The sequence below is a fragment of the Pipistrellus kuhlii genome, unplaced genomic scaffold (genome assembly GCF_014108245.1).
Source record: "Pipistrellus kuhlii isolate mPipKuh1 unplaced genomic scaffold, mPipKuh1.p scaffold_m20_p_2, whole genome shotgun sequence".
Lineage (NCBI taxonomy): Eukaryota > Metazoa > Chordata > Mammalia > Chiroptera > Vespertilionidae > Pipistrellus > Pipistrellus kuhlii.
Genome location: NW_023425515.1, coordinates 107,887,891 through 107,903,935, shown reverse-complemented (window position 1 = coordinate 107,903,935; position 16,045 = coordinate 107,887,891). Strand labels below are relative to the sequence as shown.

Sequence of the window (16,045 nt, the reverse complement as noted above, 5' to 3'; positions counted from 1 at the left end):
CTAATGTGAATATTTCTTCAAATGGTAATATTTCTGAATGACTTGATTCTTATATTTTAAGAGAACAATGATGAAAAAAAGTAATAAAATGGAATGATCAAATTAAAAAGAAAAAAAAAAGAAAAAAAAGGAAATTTCAATCATTGTGCTGTTGATATTTGGTTCTGTTGACTAATGAGTTTGCCAACCACTGGTCTGGGTCATAGTGGGGGCATCCAAGGCTTTCATTTGCCCCCCCCACCCCAGGGTTATTTTCCTAAAATGGTTGTTTGATTATTCTCTGCTTTCAGCAGCTGGGGAGGGTCCACTTACTGAGGTCGGAGGTCAAGGTTAACCCTGTCCCTTTCTGGATTCAGTCAGGCGGTTCCTGTCCTGCCTCTTTCCAAGCCAGTCCCCACAGGCCAAAGCACAGCTTATGCTGCGTGAGAATTGCTTTCCTCAGAAAGGGACTGACACAGAATTTGAGTGTGTCCTGAAGATTAAGAGACATAGGTTTTTATTTTATAAGTGAGCTCTAAAATTATCTTTCCTGCTCAGGCAAGGAAATGTAGTTTTAATATTTCTTATGAAAATTCCTCTTTGCATTGTTTTAGGCTCTATGCTTTCCTCTTCCCCATGAGAAGCCTAATCAAAGTTGAACAAACTCATTATAAAATGTTACAATTGTGTTCATACTTATAGACATTAGGCTGAAATAGCCAAGAGGTGATCATCTTGGCATCTTCATAAACAGTCACATGGAAAGCCCTCTGCTCAGGGTAGGTAGTTACTTTAATTAAGTCCCGTTCTGATGTCAAGAAAACATTTCTGCAGCAACTAGAATCCCACAATGAAGAGATGTGGTTACAAAGAATGTGAGCACTGGTGACGGTGACAGGGATGCATGTCTAATGGTGCCTGGGTAGCCCTGCTTTTCCAATGCAGCTTTTCTGTGATGCAGCTGCTGAAAGGTGCTCTCACAATGAGGGCACCACTTGGAAAGCACTTCTCCCCTTCTTGAGTTCAGCAAGCATTTCAGAACTCTGAGCCCCTGTGTGGAGCTGGTGGGGCAAAGGTGAAGAGAAGTTTTCAAACATTTCCTTCACACTCCCTAAAGCCGACCTGGAACACTCTGTCTACATATAGCCCACTGAGAATCCCAGTCTAAGGAACTGCATAGACTGCAAGGAGCAGAACTGTATTTCAAATACTTGGGCATTTGAGCCAAGTCACCTTTCCATGTCATTCTAAATTCACTGATTATTCAAATAGTAAGACATATGTAAGAGGAACGGATCAATGATTACAAAAGGAATCCATATGCAAATCTATTTGTGATGACTGAGTGAATAATGAGTGAGTTTAGTGAACTGTGATCCCCCTGCTGGTCTGGGTTATCAGTGTGAACTTAACAGAGGAAACTGAGTCTGACGTGGTTTTTATCATTGAACAGAGGCTGGCAGAAACATCATGTTTAACGGCATCATCCTGTCCTCTGCAATCAGTAGAAAATAGGTTCAATTTTTGACAACTAACAAGATGGATCCACAGATGTGCTTCCTATTTTAGTGACTTCCACATCTAACTGGGAAACACAAAGTAAAAACTCTTCATATTGAAGTTGTTTTCCAGAGACAGAAAAGGAGAAATGTAGCCTGTTTTTGTGGATTCTTTTCAGTTGAAAGTTCCTCTAGATGTCAGTATTACATAGGGAAATGAAAGTATAATAGGCAGAGGCAATGGATAAAGACCTACATTATTCAAATGGTAAAACACATGTGATATATAATTGGTGGAAAAACCAACCTCATTTGGAAGTTGGTTGCTTATATTCCTCAGGATTGAATGTTAGGTTCTCCTGTGACTCGAGTCAGGCTGCTGGACCCCAAGAATGCTAGCCCAGTTTGTGGACATTTGCCACGGACACAGTAGACAGCCTCAGAGGCAAACACTGATCTCTCATCACTCTGGTCTTACAAACAAATTCTAAATTTTACACATGAATGGATCAAAAGGAACTGAAACACAATGGTTGTCATTAGAGTCCACTTAGACATTGGCAATCATGTGCCTGCCATCCAGAACAAACCCAGAAGCACAAAGCCTGTCCACCAGGAGTTTTCAATTTAAAAGAGAAGCATTTGAAGGCAAAGTTATAAAGTAGCTTAAGAGAAAATTTTTTAAAACTATCCATTTTTACTAATTTGGACATATTTTCAAAATTAGACTTAAATTCTCTCTCTCTTGCCTCTCTTCCATGTTAATTCTAATCATTTGATCAATTTTTCTTCACTCTACTAATTTGTTTTTGTTTGTACCCTTCTCTCTTAATCTTATTTTTTTTTTTTTTTATCTCCAGTAGTGTTGGCTGTTTGGTGGATATTCAATAAATATTAACGGTATCTACCTTGACAATTTAGTATTTGAGAACACAGATTGAGCAGATAACTGAGTTAGAACCCTGGTTATACCACTTCTGAACTATATGACCCTGGGGAATTACCTAATTTAATTATGCAATAGAGTTAATAGTATCTATCCCAAAGGTTTCTATGAGGACCAAGTAAATAATTTAATAAGTGTAAAAAAGCACGTGTTATGCAATCATTGTTTATATTAGTCACCACTAGCATCATTATTATCACTATGTTTTAATCTCTGGGGTAAACATCAGGAATTCAAAGATACACCAGTCTTTTTGCACATTTGAGTCAAAAAGGAAAAAAAAAAAGTTTAATAAAATGCTGCAAGAGATACCAGGCTTGGGGGCTTAGGGAGGGAGGGGGGTGCTGAGTGCTGTGCAAGCTGAAGGGCATTTTTTGTGCAAAGAAAGAAATATGCGTCTATCATCTCTACACTTTGACTTAAAAGAGAAAGTTACAATTTAGGCTGAAATGTCTAATTTTGTTTCAGAATAGATTTACTAAGCACGCCTCTGTGTTTCAATGTCCCTGTCAGAAAGATGGAGGTGCTCGACCTGCGGAGTTGCCCTTTGGGTTGTTTAAAAGCGCATTTGCAGTTTGTCTCGATGTCTGTGAACTGCACTTACATGGCGTTTCGTGCATTCAATTCACCCTGAGGCAAAGCTTGTTCTCTTCCCAAAGGAAAAAGACTGGTTCTTTGGATATCTGTACAACTTCATTAATTTATAATGTATAACTTTAGAATTTGGGATAATTTGGATGGATTGGTTTACCTTTTATGTGGTATTTAAAAAGGGTTTGCTAAGCTAATTCAGAGAAGCCAGGACTGTGAGAAGAATGTTTATCTGCTTAGGAAAAGGGCCATCTGTTCTAAGCAATGTAAAAGGTCCATTTATAAAAGCTTACTTTAGTCTTCTACTTTCTGGTTTACAAAACCAATCACATAGGTCCTCTCATTTTTTATTTGATTGAAATATGAACCACATCAAGACAATATAAACAGAGGTCGAGGGTGACTTGAATATTATCAATATCCTTTAATCTGTTCACAAAAATTGGCCTTCTTCTATAAACAGTGCTAGAGTTTTACAGGATTTCTTTTAAAATAGGGAGTTCATTAGTCTTCTAACACTACAGTCTAGATAGAGTTTTATTAATTCAGACTGTTCTGCCCTCTAAATACTATTAATTTTTTTCCTGTGTTTTAATCACATAATATATGGTACTCAATCGGGTGATTTCACCCCCAGGTATATTTATCAATTTTTAAAGACATTTTGAATGTTGAAACTGGGAGGAAGGATACTATGGACATGTGGTGTAGAAGCCAGAGATGCTGCTGAATGTCCTCCAATGCTCATGGCATTCCCCATAATGAATTATCCAGCCCACATGTCAGTACTGCTGAGGCTGAGAAACCCTGATGTGATGTGTAATCTCAATTACTCAATTGTGTACCCACAGGCTAAGGAGAAGGTGTGGTCATATCCCAACCTGAAAGAAATGGCACCTGTCAAAGCCAAGAGGACATTGGTCCCCACAGGTAACAGCTTCAGAAGACCAGATATCTATGGATAAAGAAAGTTCTGATATAAACGTCAGGTTGCTGTTGTTCTTATTCAGAGGAAGTTACACATTCATAAAGCCACATGGAGAAGTGCAATTGAATACCTTTATTTGATTGGCTTTGGGTACTAGCTACCAACTAGAAAATCTTGGGGAACCCAATGGTTAGTCAGTTGGTCATGGTCACGTATACTTTTGCTTTTCAAAAACTCTTATCTGCTGATAAAGACAAAGCTGAATAGAGATGCCATTATAGGAAGACAAATTGATGCTGATCATATACATCCTCCATTAAAGTATTTGTGTCCTGTGGTGGCTTTTAGAAAGATCTTCTCAGAAGAGCCAGCCTTCCTCTGACAAAGAAAAGGTTAATAAACCCCACAGAGAAAATGCTGAGAAGTTTGTCCACATTTCATGCAAAAAGACCACAAGACAAGATAGAAGAGTTTGCTCTAAGCAAGTCCATAGAACCAAGAGAAAATACAGGTGGAAGAGACATTTTATACACAGAGAGATTGTGTCGACAAGCAAAGAACAGTGCTGGAGGTGATAAGTAAGCCCCTGTGAATAAAAGTGAATGTCTAGTGTTCAAAAGGGAGGAAAATGAAATTTATTATAAGAAAGAGACTAATGAAAGAGACCCTGAGAAAAAAAGGGGGATCATCTATTGCAAGTGAGATAGTGATGGACAAGTGTTCAAATAAAAAGCCACGTGTTGACAAAACTAATGATGATCAGTTCTGTGAAAGGTAGGGGTAAAAACATTATACATCTATTCTGATATTCTGATGTTCTTTGTAGATACATGTGCCATTGTAAATTATGGCCATAGCAAAAGGATAGCTGAAATAAGTTTAAAGCAATGGTTTAAAAACCAGTATTCACCTGTGCAGATTTTTTTTGCCACTTTTTTTTGCCATTAATCTTTCTTCATGACTGTGATATGTTCATGCATTGTGTTATTTTCTAAGTCTCCTGCCAATGGAAAGACAAAATAATGATTAATAGCACTCACATCAATCAATATCTTTTAAAGTTCAAGTAAAATTTTCTTATTTTTAGCAATATAGAGCACATCCTTCCTAAGATCAAGAATTGAATAAAGATCAGATTTATTTGTAAGTTAAATCTAATTCTCAAAAAGTTTACCTAGCCATTTACATCTGAGAAGTTGCCTATTTCCCTCCAAATATTATGAGGATTGAATAATAAATAAGATTACTGAATCACTCTTCAACTGCAAAGTTTTGCAAATAAATGCAGGTCACTATGTAGCCAATTACAATTAATTATCCTATCCTATCTAACAAAAGATAATATACAAATTGACCATCACTCCAACACACAAGATGGTCGCCCCAGTGTGGTGAAAGATGGCTGCCCCCGTGTAGACACAAGATGGTCACCACAAGATGGCCTTCAGGGGAGGGCAGTTGTGGGCAATCAGGCCAGCAGGGGAGGGCAGTTAGGGGTGACTAGGCCAGCAGAGGAGGGCAGTTGTTGGGGACCAAGCCTATAGGGGAGGGCAGTTAGGGGCAACCAGGCTGGCAGGGGAGGGCAGTTTAGGGGCAATGGAGCCAGCAGGGGAGCAGTTAGATGTTGATCGGGCTGGCAGGGAGTGGTTAGGGGGTGATCAGTCTGGCAGGCAGAAGTGGTTAGGGGCAATTAGGCACTAGGCAGGTGAGCAGTTGAGAGCCAGCAGTCCTGAATTGTGAGAGGGATGTCCAACTGCCCAGAAGGATCGGGCCTAAACAGGCAGTTGGACATCCCCTCAAGGGGTCCCATATTGGAGAGAGTGCAGGCTGGGCTGAGGGACACCGCCCCCCTAAGCACGAATTTTGTGCACTAGGCCTCTAGTGTTATAATCACCCACAGAATCTATTTGGAACAAAAAGAATCCAAACATCTGTGGTCTTTTTAAAAAAATTGGTTTAAAATATAATTCTTATTTTATTTTAAACACTGTATTTGAAATCTAATCATGGAGAAGTCTAATTTTCCAAGAATTAAACATAAATAGTTATGTTTACTAAGAAAGTCCATTGCTGGGAAGGTGTGCTTCTTAAGATCTGGAGCTGTTGCAAATAGAAATTGGGTCAATTCCTTCACCATAAAGGGTTTACTCTCATTGCTGTGAATGTCCACAAAGATTATTATTTATTTTATTATGCTTCAATTCAGTCATTTCTCTCTTTTATAAAAGAAGGAAGTGAAAAAATAAAGATCAAGTTAGTTACATATTTATGAAATGACTGATTTTGTAAAGGTTCAATGGAATAAGTTGGGTCCCAATAATTGGGGAGGTTCTCTGGGATCCTAGTTGCCTAAATCTATCATCCTGGCACCCAGATACGATGGAGAAGCACATTGCTCCATTTTAACCCCCAAAACTGACATCACAGCCTATCTGTCACAAAGCTTAGGTCTCTTCACCAAAACACCACTCTGAGGAAGCTTTAGTTCTAAGAAATTTGGCTACCTAAAAATTTCCTTCCCAAAACTTTGAGAGTTGCAGCTAAGTTTTATTTTCCAAGTGTGTCAGCAGTGTAAAAGCCATTTCCACAGTACAAATCCTCAAAAAATCTAGGACCTGTTTTTCAGAGTGCTGAGCAGACAGAGCACAGTGGCAGTAGGAAGCAGAAAGTGGTGGAGGAGCACGTCAGCGAAGAGGACAATAAAAAGAGCAGAGTAGATGTAGTGGGTCAGGTGAAGGATACACACTGAGAAGGACACAGGAAACGAGACCAGTCCAGGGGAACTTGGAGTCCCCTGGATTTAAGACCTCCACATAGCAAGATCTGGTGACTCCACTCAGTATGAAACGACTTTTGTTTCAACCTCTAAACTTTTTTAAACCTTTTTAGCAAGCATTTCCGAATAAATTTAATTTAGCCCAACATCCTGAAGGAGACATTAGGCTGTGTTGATGCCATTTATGTTTGTAACTCTATCACTTTTTCTAGTCTGAAGAGAAGAATGCCATTCAGATAATTTTTTCATGACTTTTTATGCATATTTATGGTGTGAGAGATAAATGTCCATTTCAAATCAAAGTCCCAGACTTATATTATCTCAATTAAAATATTAATACTTGGAAAAGTGCCTAAAACAAGATAAATACTTAAGAATTATTTGTTGAGACATGTAAATATTTGAAAGCAAAGTTATTATCTATTTACCTCTTTTGTATATTTTGCATGCATGTAAGCATGTTAGTGCAGTAGATAAATAAATGAGGAAATGAATAGGTTTGTAGCAAGAAAGCTTTATCAGCAGCAATCATGGAAAAGTGAAAAGAATATTGGGAAAATAAAATTTTGTATTTCAGAATCAATCTTGAGGTGGACTAGAGTTTAAACCCTTAGGCTAGAAGTTAGAAAGCTGGAGAAATTTGAGAGCTGTGGAATATATACTTAACCAGTTTTACTAGGCATTTTATTTCCAGCCAGAAAAAACTCATATTTGTGCCTTAAGTATCTTAAGTAAAGGCTAAAATATTTTGGAAAGTAATATGTAATAATCTCAAATATTTTAATGATATGAAGAAACTTTTCACTTTTCCCCCTCCCTGCTATAATTAAAATAAATTTGTGGTATTAAAAAAAATGGAACAAACAATATCTCATGTTTGAACTTAAATGACCATAGGCTTGGAAGTCTAACCTATTTGAACTGTCTTGGGATTGGAGATTTACAACTATGTTGATATTTCTAAAAGTTGTCCTGAAGATGGTTTGAACCAGAGGTTAGTGGTCCTGACATTCTTTCTCAAAGATGTCAGGTGTCACCTTCATGAATCACAGATCATAATATGAAATGAAAAGTTGTACTCCCTGGGTCATTAGGAATAAAACAGATGGCCTGCTGTATTTTATTATTAAATGAGCAAAATTTCACTCTGAGGCCCAATGCTTGGTGCTATAAAGAGTCTGACTGCTTAACAGATGGCCCTCCTTTCCCTCTCACCTTCTAGATGACGGCCCGGCTCCTCCTGCACCCTTTCATCACCGGATTGTAACAGCCAAACAGACAGCAGTCAATAGTCTCTATACTGTGAGCAGAACAGAAATTTTAGGAGGGTAAGTCATGCTCTATCTTAACACACTTTCAACAAAAAAGAGAACTTTCAAAGATCCGGAGGGTTTCTAAATATTTGCCAGTCTTGACCTGAGAATCAGAAATGTCATCAACAAACATTTTAAGAGATTTTAAGCATCACGGATGCCAGACATTGATGTGGGGATTAAATTCCACATCAATTATCCACTTTGCTTCCCATATTGCATTGTCTGAGAGGAGAAGAGAGAGAGCCACTGTGAGTCACCAGAAGATTGAGAAGCTGTCCAAAGTGTGAAAACTGAGAAACAAATGGTGAAAATGAGTGAACACTGTATTTCTTAACAATGTGTGTTAAATCGTTTTGATGCTTGCTGTTGCTTTTCCATTTATGCTTGCTGTTGGTTTTCCACTCTTCTCCATTTCAATCAATTACTTTCTTCACTGAATAACTTGTTGGAAGGACATCTAAATGCACAGTCTTTCCCTGAAGAAGGTAGAGTGGAGTCCACCAGGGACCCGAGGTCATTATTCTTTCCTTCCTCTTCTACTTCAGTCACAATCCCCTATGGTATCTTGTTATTTAAAGCCTAAATTCTAAAATTTAATATCATTAACATATCTATATAAAATAGGAAGAGGAAAACAGAAAATGTGTGCAAATACATACAAAATTTACTTATCAGCACACTGGAAAATAACTATAGCTACTGTAATTTATGTTTCTGTGACTGGCCATTGGAGGTATTATTGACATTTATAAAGCCGCTTCTTTCTCTTCCCATTCTGTTTTTTGTTTTTTTTTCTTTTTTCTTTCCCCTCTACTACACAAAACCACCTGAACTTTCCTCCTCAGCAACCTGATCCTGGAGAACTCCCCTCAGGACTGTGAGGATGGGCTGAGGGAGGAGCAGGGGTTCTGAAACATGAGTAGGTGCCTTGGAGCCTGCAGCAGCTTGCCTGGGTCTTTAGCAGCAAGCTAGCAACTGCTTCTCTAAAGGAGAGGAATTATTGGGCAGAAGAGGCTTTGAAACAATCCCCAGGGTCATGTTTCTGGTGAAGGCTGTCAATGGCTCCTTGATAAGTTCATTGGATCTTCTTGGTTTCTGCAATCTACACCAGCTGCTGGTCACCTATTGTCTGGGCTTCACTCAAAACTGGCTGTCAGATCTCACTTGGCAAATAAGTTAGAGGACCACAGTCAGTTGTATATTGTTGCCTCAAAGTGCAGAGATAATCAATGGCTGTATCTCCTTTTTGGTAATTAAAGGTTCCAGATGCAGATATTTATTTATTTTTCACCTTTAGTAGAGGATCACTGAATCCCACCCCCACCCACTATGCTGGTGGTGGCAGGCCCCTGAATTTTCCTGGGGTTCATCTCAGAATATAAGAGTATTTATAATTCCAATTTAGCATATTCAGCTAGCATGAGTTAATCAGTGCGTGGGCCAGCAGGAGTACTTGAAGGCAGCCTCACCATTCAAGGCACTTGCAGAGTAAATCATGTGAAAGTTGAAGTAGTTCTGAGGTTAAAAGTGATGTGGCACATCTGCTAAGCCAGGCAGTCCTGGGGGCTTTTGTTAATCTAGGGAAGGAGAAAATTTTTTTTTTTTTAATAATCAGCAGCCACTTAGAATTCAAGTTATCACTTCGCTGTTTATGGACCCATATGCTTCTGCCAGGGTTGTGTAGCTGAGTTGCATGAGGTGTGGTGATAGTCATCACCCTCCCTCTTTTGGTTGTTGCCAAGACTCTCACCTCTGCAGGCCTCTAAGAGTGCAGTGACGTTAGGCTCCCGATGCTGTAAGGGAAGAAGCTTCCTGTGGCCCTGCTGTGAGAGCCATCATTGCAGAGGCAGGCACTGGGGTTCTGTCTGTTTTACTAAATCAGGAATCACAGTAAGCAAGTCAGACTAGAAAATTATTCATGAGGGTACATTGCTGTCTGTTATTACCTTTGTAAGAAGCTGTTTTACAAAGTATATATATTTATATCCAAGCTAAAGTGTCAAAAAGCTCAGAGATGCTGCTCTGGCTGGCGTGGCTCAGTGGTTGAGCATCAACCTATGAACCAGGAGATCACGGTTTGATTACTGATCAGGACACATGCCTAGGTTGTGTGCTTGATCATCCCCAGTAGGGGGCATGCAGGAAGCAATCAATCAATGATTCTCTCTCATCATTGATGTTTCTATCTCTCTCTCTCTCTCTCTTCCTCTATAAAATAACTGAAAAATATATTTTAAAAAAGCTCAGAAACAATTATGTATATGTATATGTGTTTATATGTAATATTGTTATTACTTCTTTTTTATTTATATGCATTTCCAAAAACAACAACAATGATGTGCCTGTTCATAACTTGTATTGTTCACATTCTTACAAAGCCTAGCTTATTATATTTCTATGAATTCAGAACAATTTTAATTTCTCTATAACAGAGGTTCTCAAATTTTAGGGTGCATATGAATTACCCATGAAATGTGAAATGCAGATCCTGAGGCCTCATCTCAAATTCCTGTCTCAGTAGGTCTGGGATAGAGCTGTGAAACATATTTCTACCCCCAGAGGATTCTGATCCAGTGACCCACAAACCACCCCTTGACACTGTTGTAGAAGTTTGTTGGCTACTAAAGATGCACTAACAGGTTTGCTCGTTCAACTCAAAAGGAGAAATGCTTGGGGCAACTGCCTCATCTTGTTGGCAGTGACAAAAGCCAGGTTCTGGTGGGGACAGAGTCTCAATCTTGTCCTCTTCTTTGGCAGGGGGCGCTTTGGCCAGGTTCACAAGTGTGAAGAGAAAGCAACAGGTTTAAAGCTGGCGGCCAAGATAATCAAGACTAGAGGCCTGAAGGATAAGGTAAAGGCTGTGCCATGTGGGTGTTTCCTTACTGTTATCCTCACTTCACTGAGTGCCTGTCCCTCTTCTCAGGATGAAGTGAAGAATGAGATCACTGTCATGAACCAGCTGGATCACGTGAACCTCATTCAGCTCTACGATGCCTTCGAGTCTAAGAATGATATCGTCCTGGTCATGGAGTAGTATGTGTTCCTTTCTGCTTCCTCTTCCATTCCCCTGGAAAGCTGTGCACCCTGTGGAGAGAGACCTGCAACACCTGTGACCATGGTGCTCTGTCCTATTGCTGAAGTTTCCAGATCTATGCTTGGTGCTTAGTGTACCACTAGTTCTGATAATCTCATCGGTTTCAGAAAGGACATTAATTAGAAATAGCTATTTCCATATATGATTTAATTAATAAGAAGTAGAAAAGCAATATAGATCTAACTTTATATGCAAGCTATACTGTAAAAAATCCAGCTTAAATATTATTCTGGTTGACCTGGAGAATAGTGATGTTTGAACTACACTTTACTGTCCATGTAAAACTCTTAATAATTAGGGCTAAGAAACTTCCATTTAAAATCAGCTTTCTAAAACTTAGTGTTTAGTTAGAAAGTGAATCGGTATTGTTCATGAGTCATTCTTCACTTCATTTTCTCCTCATTTGAAATTTTCTTTATCATTGTTTAATAAGAAATTTTGAATACTAAATATTTATCATCAGCCACATAAAAGCACTTTATCACTGAAATTAATCTGAGGAGACTCTATCATACCCTCAGTTGGTGTTTATAATTTCACTCCCTGCCTTCTTAGAGGCCTCTTTATTTTCCATGTTTGTTAGAAAATGGTAGATGTAGACTTATTCCAGAGTGGCAGCCACTGCATGAAAGGGACTTTGCAACTTTGTAAAACAGGTAAGACAAAGTCCTTCAACCTAAGAGTCATCTAACTGAGATAGCAAAGAAAGCAAAGAAAGAACTGTGTGTGCACCTTTATTGAAAGAGCTATAGGAGTGTATGCACCAACCTGCTGCAAGAGAAACATGTTCATGAAGGAATTAAGACTCAGGACTTCACTCCTCTCCCTTCTGCAGTGTGGACGGAGGGGAGCTGTTTGATCGGATCATTGACAACAACTACAATCTGACTGAGTTGGACACCATCCTGTTCATCAAGCAGATATGTGAGGGAATACGACACATGCATCAGATGTACATTCTTCATCTTGACCTGAAGGTAGAACATGTTTTGTATCCTGACCTTTCCTCTCGTGTGAATCAGAGGGCCCCGTCAGACACTATATACCAGCTTGGGACTCTGAGACTTTCACTAAGTACATATTAAGTAATTAATAAAAATTCAGATTCTTAACCTTACCTTTCCATTTCCAACTTCTGTCACCTGCTAATATTTGCATTCTCATTCTTTAGAGACTACTATTTAGATTCTTGCAACTTATCTGTGTTAAAGAAATCCACATGGAAATCATTTTCTTAAAAGTTTAGAATTAAAACCACCACCACCATCACCAACATGGTGCCCTTGTTGTGTTCCTATCATTATGTGCTAAGTAGGTGGGAGGATTTTATTAGGTCAACATACCCTTGTAGTAGCCAAGTCTTTCAGCTCTACAAGAGTCTCTAGCATTCTTTTGAAATTCACTCAGGCAGCTCTTGACTTTAGGGCTTTGTTTTTTGACGGGCATGCTAGGGCACTGAAAGAGAAGCCAATGGCAGGATGGGATACGGCAGCCAGAAGAATAGTGAAAAAATGCTGAAAATGGTGGAAAGTTTCTGTAAGCAGTAGGAATCTAAGATACCTCCCTTACTTCTCTTATTCAATGACCCCTCCATTTTTGTTTTTGTTTTCTTAATATGTTTTTACTGATTTCAGAGAGAGGAAGGAAAAAGGAGAGAGAGATAGAAATATCAATGTTGAGAGAGAATCATTGATCGGCTGCCTCCTGCATGTGGCCTGACTGAGAATCTCCTGGTTCATAGATTGATGCTCAACCATTGAGCAACACTGTCCAGACAATGAACTTTCCCTTTTGATTTCTCTCCCATTATGAAGTCCCTAGGTTGTAACTAGTTACAACCAATGAAAGACCCAGGGCCAGTAATTGACCAGCTCTAATATTCCAACTGAACATCATGAAATGTATCTTCTGTGAGGCACATTTTTCTCATTGTCCTGTTTACACAGCTTAGCAGTGAGATAAAGTATTCTATATAACATGCCATTTATGGTAAGTCACCAGGCTTGTAGAAGTAAATACACTTAAGTTGCTTAAATAGTTTCCCATGGGCCTCTCTCCTATATCTTGTCTTCCCTCGGTGTTTTGATTTATGTGCTCTACCTCTCCCATTCACAGGGCAGAAGTAAGTGGCATATAAAAATGGGAAAGTCAAAGGTTAAAAATCATTAACAAAGCCCTCAGTTATGAGCTGAGTTTGAGAATGTGTATTTTCACGGAGCATTTCATTGAGTAGGATATTCTGCAGATATCCATAAAGGGATTTGATTGGCAACTGGAACTAGGACCCGACCTATCATAAGCGGCTTTATATGTGGCTCCATAATGTTGACTGAGGACTTGCAGTGAATAATTTAGTCTACGACTTATACGTAAAGATATAATAAAGGCAGCAGCTGGACAGGCCATTAGAGACCAGTCATCCATTCAAAAAGCTCCTTGGAAGGAAAAAGGCCAAAAATATTGAGTGCTTATCATGTGTAGAGGAGTTTTGAGGTGACTTAAAAAAATGCTCTTCTTTATATTTTTATAAATCTGTTTTACAAATTTTAATGAATATGCTTTAATTCCATAATTAGAAAAAAAATAACTTTTGAAGTGCCCTTGAAACTGCTTCTTTACATTCTGCAAGAATTTTGTGTGTGGTGTCATAGTAGGCTGACAACTAGATAGCTTTATACATGATCAATCAGTTATTTAAGCATAAAACCACATGTTCTTAGATGGCACCCACTTCTCAAAAGTTTTTTTCTCAGAAACATCTGTTTTAGAAATATGTTAGAAAAGATCTTCCAAAGACATTGTTATTGGAATATCTATGGACTATGTTATTTTATAATGTGTTTTCTGAGTTTCTGATCTCATCTGAATCTCCTCTCCACCCAGACAGGATCCCTCCTAAAGGATTGGACATGGGATCTTAAGTATTCAATTATTCAGCTCATGCTCCCCTCCTCCCCCCCCCCCCTCCAGCAATAAGGAAAGAGTTGGGATGGATTAGAACTTGAGAATCCAGGCAATTTGTTGAAAATTTTCTCTTTTATGGATAACCTTAACTTTAAATTAGATCTCTCATATTTCTTTGACCTAAGCTTTTCTGTCCTAACATGTGTAAGACATTCTGTAAACCATTACAGTGCTACTATCTATGTTTCTCCCTCTTCACCCTAAGACTGTTGGATTAGCAGGGCTAAGTGTTCCCAGAATCAAACTCCAAGGGAACACTTAGTCAAAGGTGTTAGGCATTGAGACCCAACTCAGCAAAACTTTGGAATTACAGAGAATGAAGAATGAAATGGGGGAAGCCTTCCTTTGACACATGACTTTCTCATAGACCAAAGCATAAAGGAAAATCTGGAGGTTGGAGGATTCATATTCTATTGCATATTCAGGGGGGTTGTTTAAATGAATCAGGCCATTTCTCTTAGAATTCATAAATCCTTGGGTAAAATATTCCTCCAAAAAGGGAAATTCATACTTCATAATTTTAGGGGGGGCAGATGTCAGGTCTGAGACAGCCCCCACAGTACATTTGGAAAGTACTGAAGCAGTCCCCTTTTTCCTTCCCTCATGGAGGCCTCCTGCCTGACCTCACACATCATGGTAAACTGCAGGAGCAGGGGAGAGAACAGGCGGGGTAATGCAAGTTTGGCATGGTACCCAAAACCTCGTCTACCACATAATTAAAGGAGAAAATATCCACACAGACAAGCCAGCCCCAAAGTGAAAGGCCTGTTATGTTTTTCCTGAGCATCGTTGTATTTTTAGTCGTGGTTCAAGGACAATTTGAGTGAATGATGGTTGTTTTCATTGCTAATGTGTCTCTTTCTCCTGGCAGCCTGAGAATATCCTGTGTGTGAATCGGGATACTAAACAAATAAAAATTATTGATTTTGGATTGGCCAGAAGGTACGTCTATTTGAACATAGGTGTATGAATGGAGTTAGGGAGCACGATGAGTGCTCTTTGTAAAGACAAATCTAATAGATACATCCCTTAGCTTCATACCCTTATTTAAATTTACCTTAACAAAAATTATGTTTCAGTTTTACCTTGCTGACTTTGGGATTTGAATGTTTAGAACTTTCTACAGTGCATGCAAGAAAAAGGTAAACAATTAAAACCCAATACAGGCAGTCTTTGGGTTAAGTCGGACATGACGTACATTGTTTTGTGGTTACATCGCCATCTCCCATTTATTTATGTAAAAGAAAAGTTCCATCATTTCGACGTATGTACACATGTGCTTTATGTTTTTATTATTTACTTACCACAAGTGAAGGTCATAAATTGTTATCTTTCCTTTAAAAAATATATATTTTATTGATTTTTTATAGAGAGGAAGGGAGAGGGACAGAGAGTTAGAAACATCGATGAGAGAGAAACATCGATCAGCTGCCTCTTGAACACCCCCGACTGGGGATGTGCCCACAACCCAGGTACATGCCCTTGACCAGAATCGAACGTGGGACCTTTCAGTCCGCAGGCTGATGCTCTATCCACTGAGCCAAACCGTTTCGGCTTGTTACCTTTCTTTTAAGTTTTATTTTACTGTTTCACTTCATTACTGCTGTGCATGTGCTCCATGTAGCGATGTAGATGCTTATGGAGGTGGGATCCGACTTACAGTGAAACTCGCATTACATCGCACCATAGGAACATCTCGATGTAACCTGAGGACCTCCTGTACAGTGAAGTTATTAAATTTAAAAACATTAATTCAGAATTTGTAAGAGTTTGTCTGTTTTTTATATTTGTTCCATCTGTAATGAGATTTACTTTAAAAAAATAGTTGTATAAACAAGATAGCAAGGTTCTGGAACATCTAAGGTTCTGAAGGGAACAAAGAATTTACATGCACTTCAACACATTAACAAAGAAATAAAATAGATGTTGTAAATTATTGCAATTAATGTATT

The 16,045-nt window shown here is 38.7% G+C and overlaps 1 protein-coding gene across 2 annotated transcripts in view; it reads left to right on the top strand.

Annotated features, from left to right (window-relative positions):
• Window positions 1–16,045, top strand: part of MYLK4 (myosin light chain kinase family member 4) — a 108,699-nt gene that overhangs the window by 71,228 nt on the left and 21,426 nt on the right. For both annotated transcript variants that reach the window (XM_036446537.2, XM_036446538.2), the window contains 6 exons: window positions 3,867–3,945; window positions 7,942–8,047; window positions 10,793–10,886; window positions 10,959–11,068; window positions 11,965–12,106; window positions 14,965–15,035. In XM_036446537.2, the coding sequence (XP_036302430.2) occupies window positions 3,867–3,945; window positions 7,942–8,047; window positions 10,793–10,886; window positions 10,959–11,068; window positions 11,965–12,106; window positions 14,965–15,035 (602 nt within the window). The remainder of the gene's footprint in view (window positions 1–3,866; window positions 3,946–7,941; window positions 8,048–10,792; window positions 10,887–10,958; window positions 11,069–11,964; window positions 12,107–14,964; window positions 15,036–16,045) is intronic.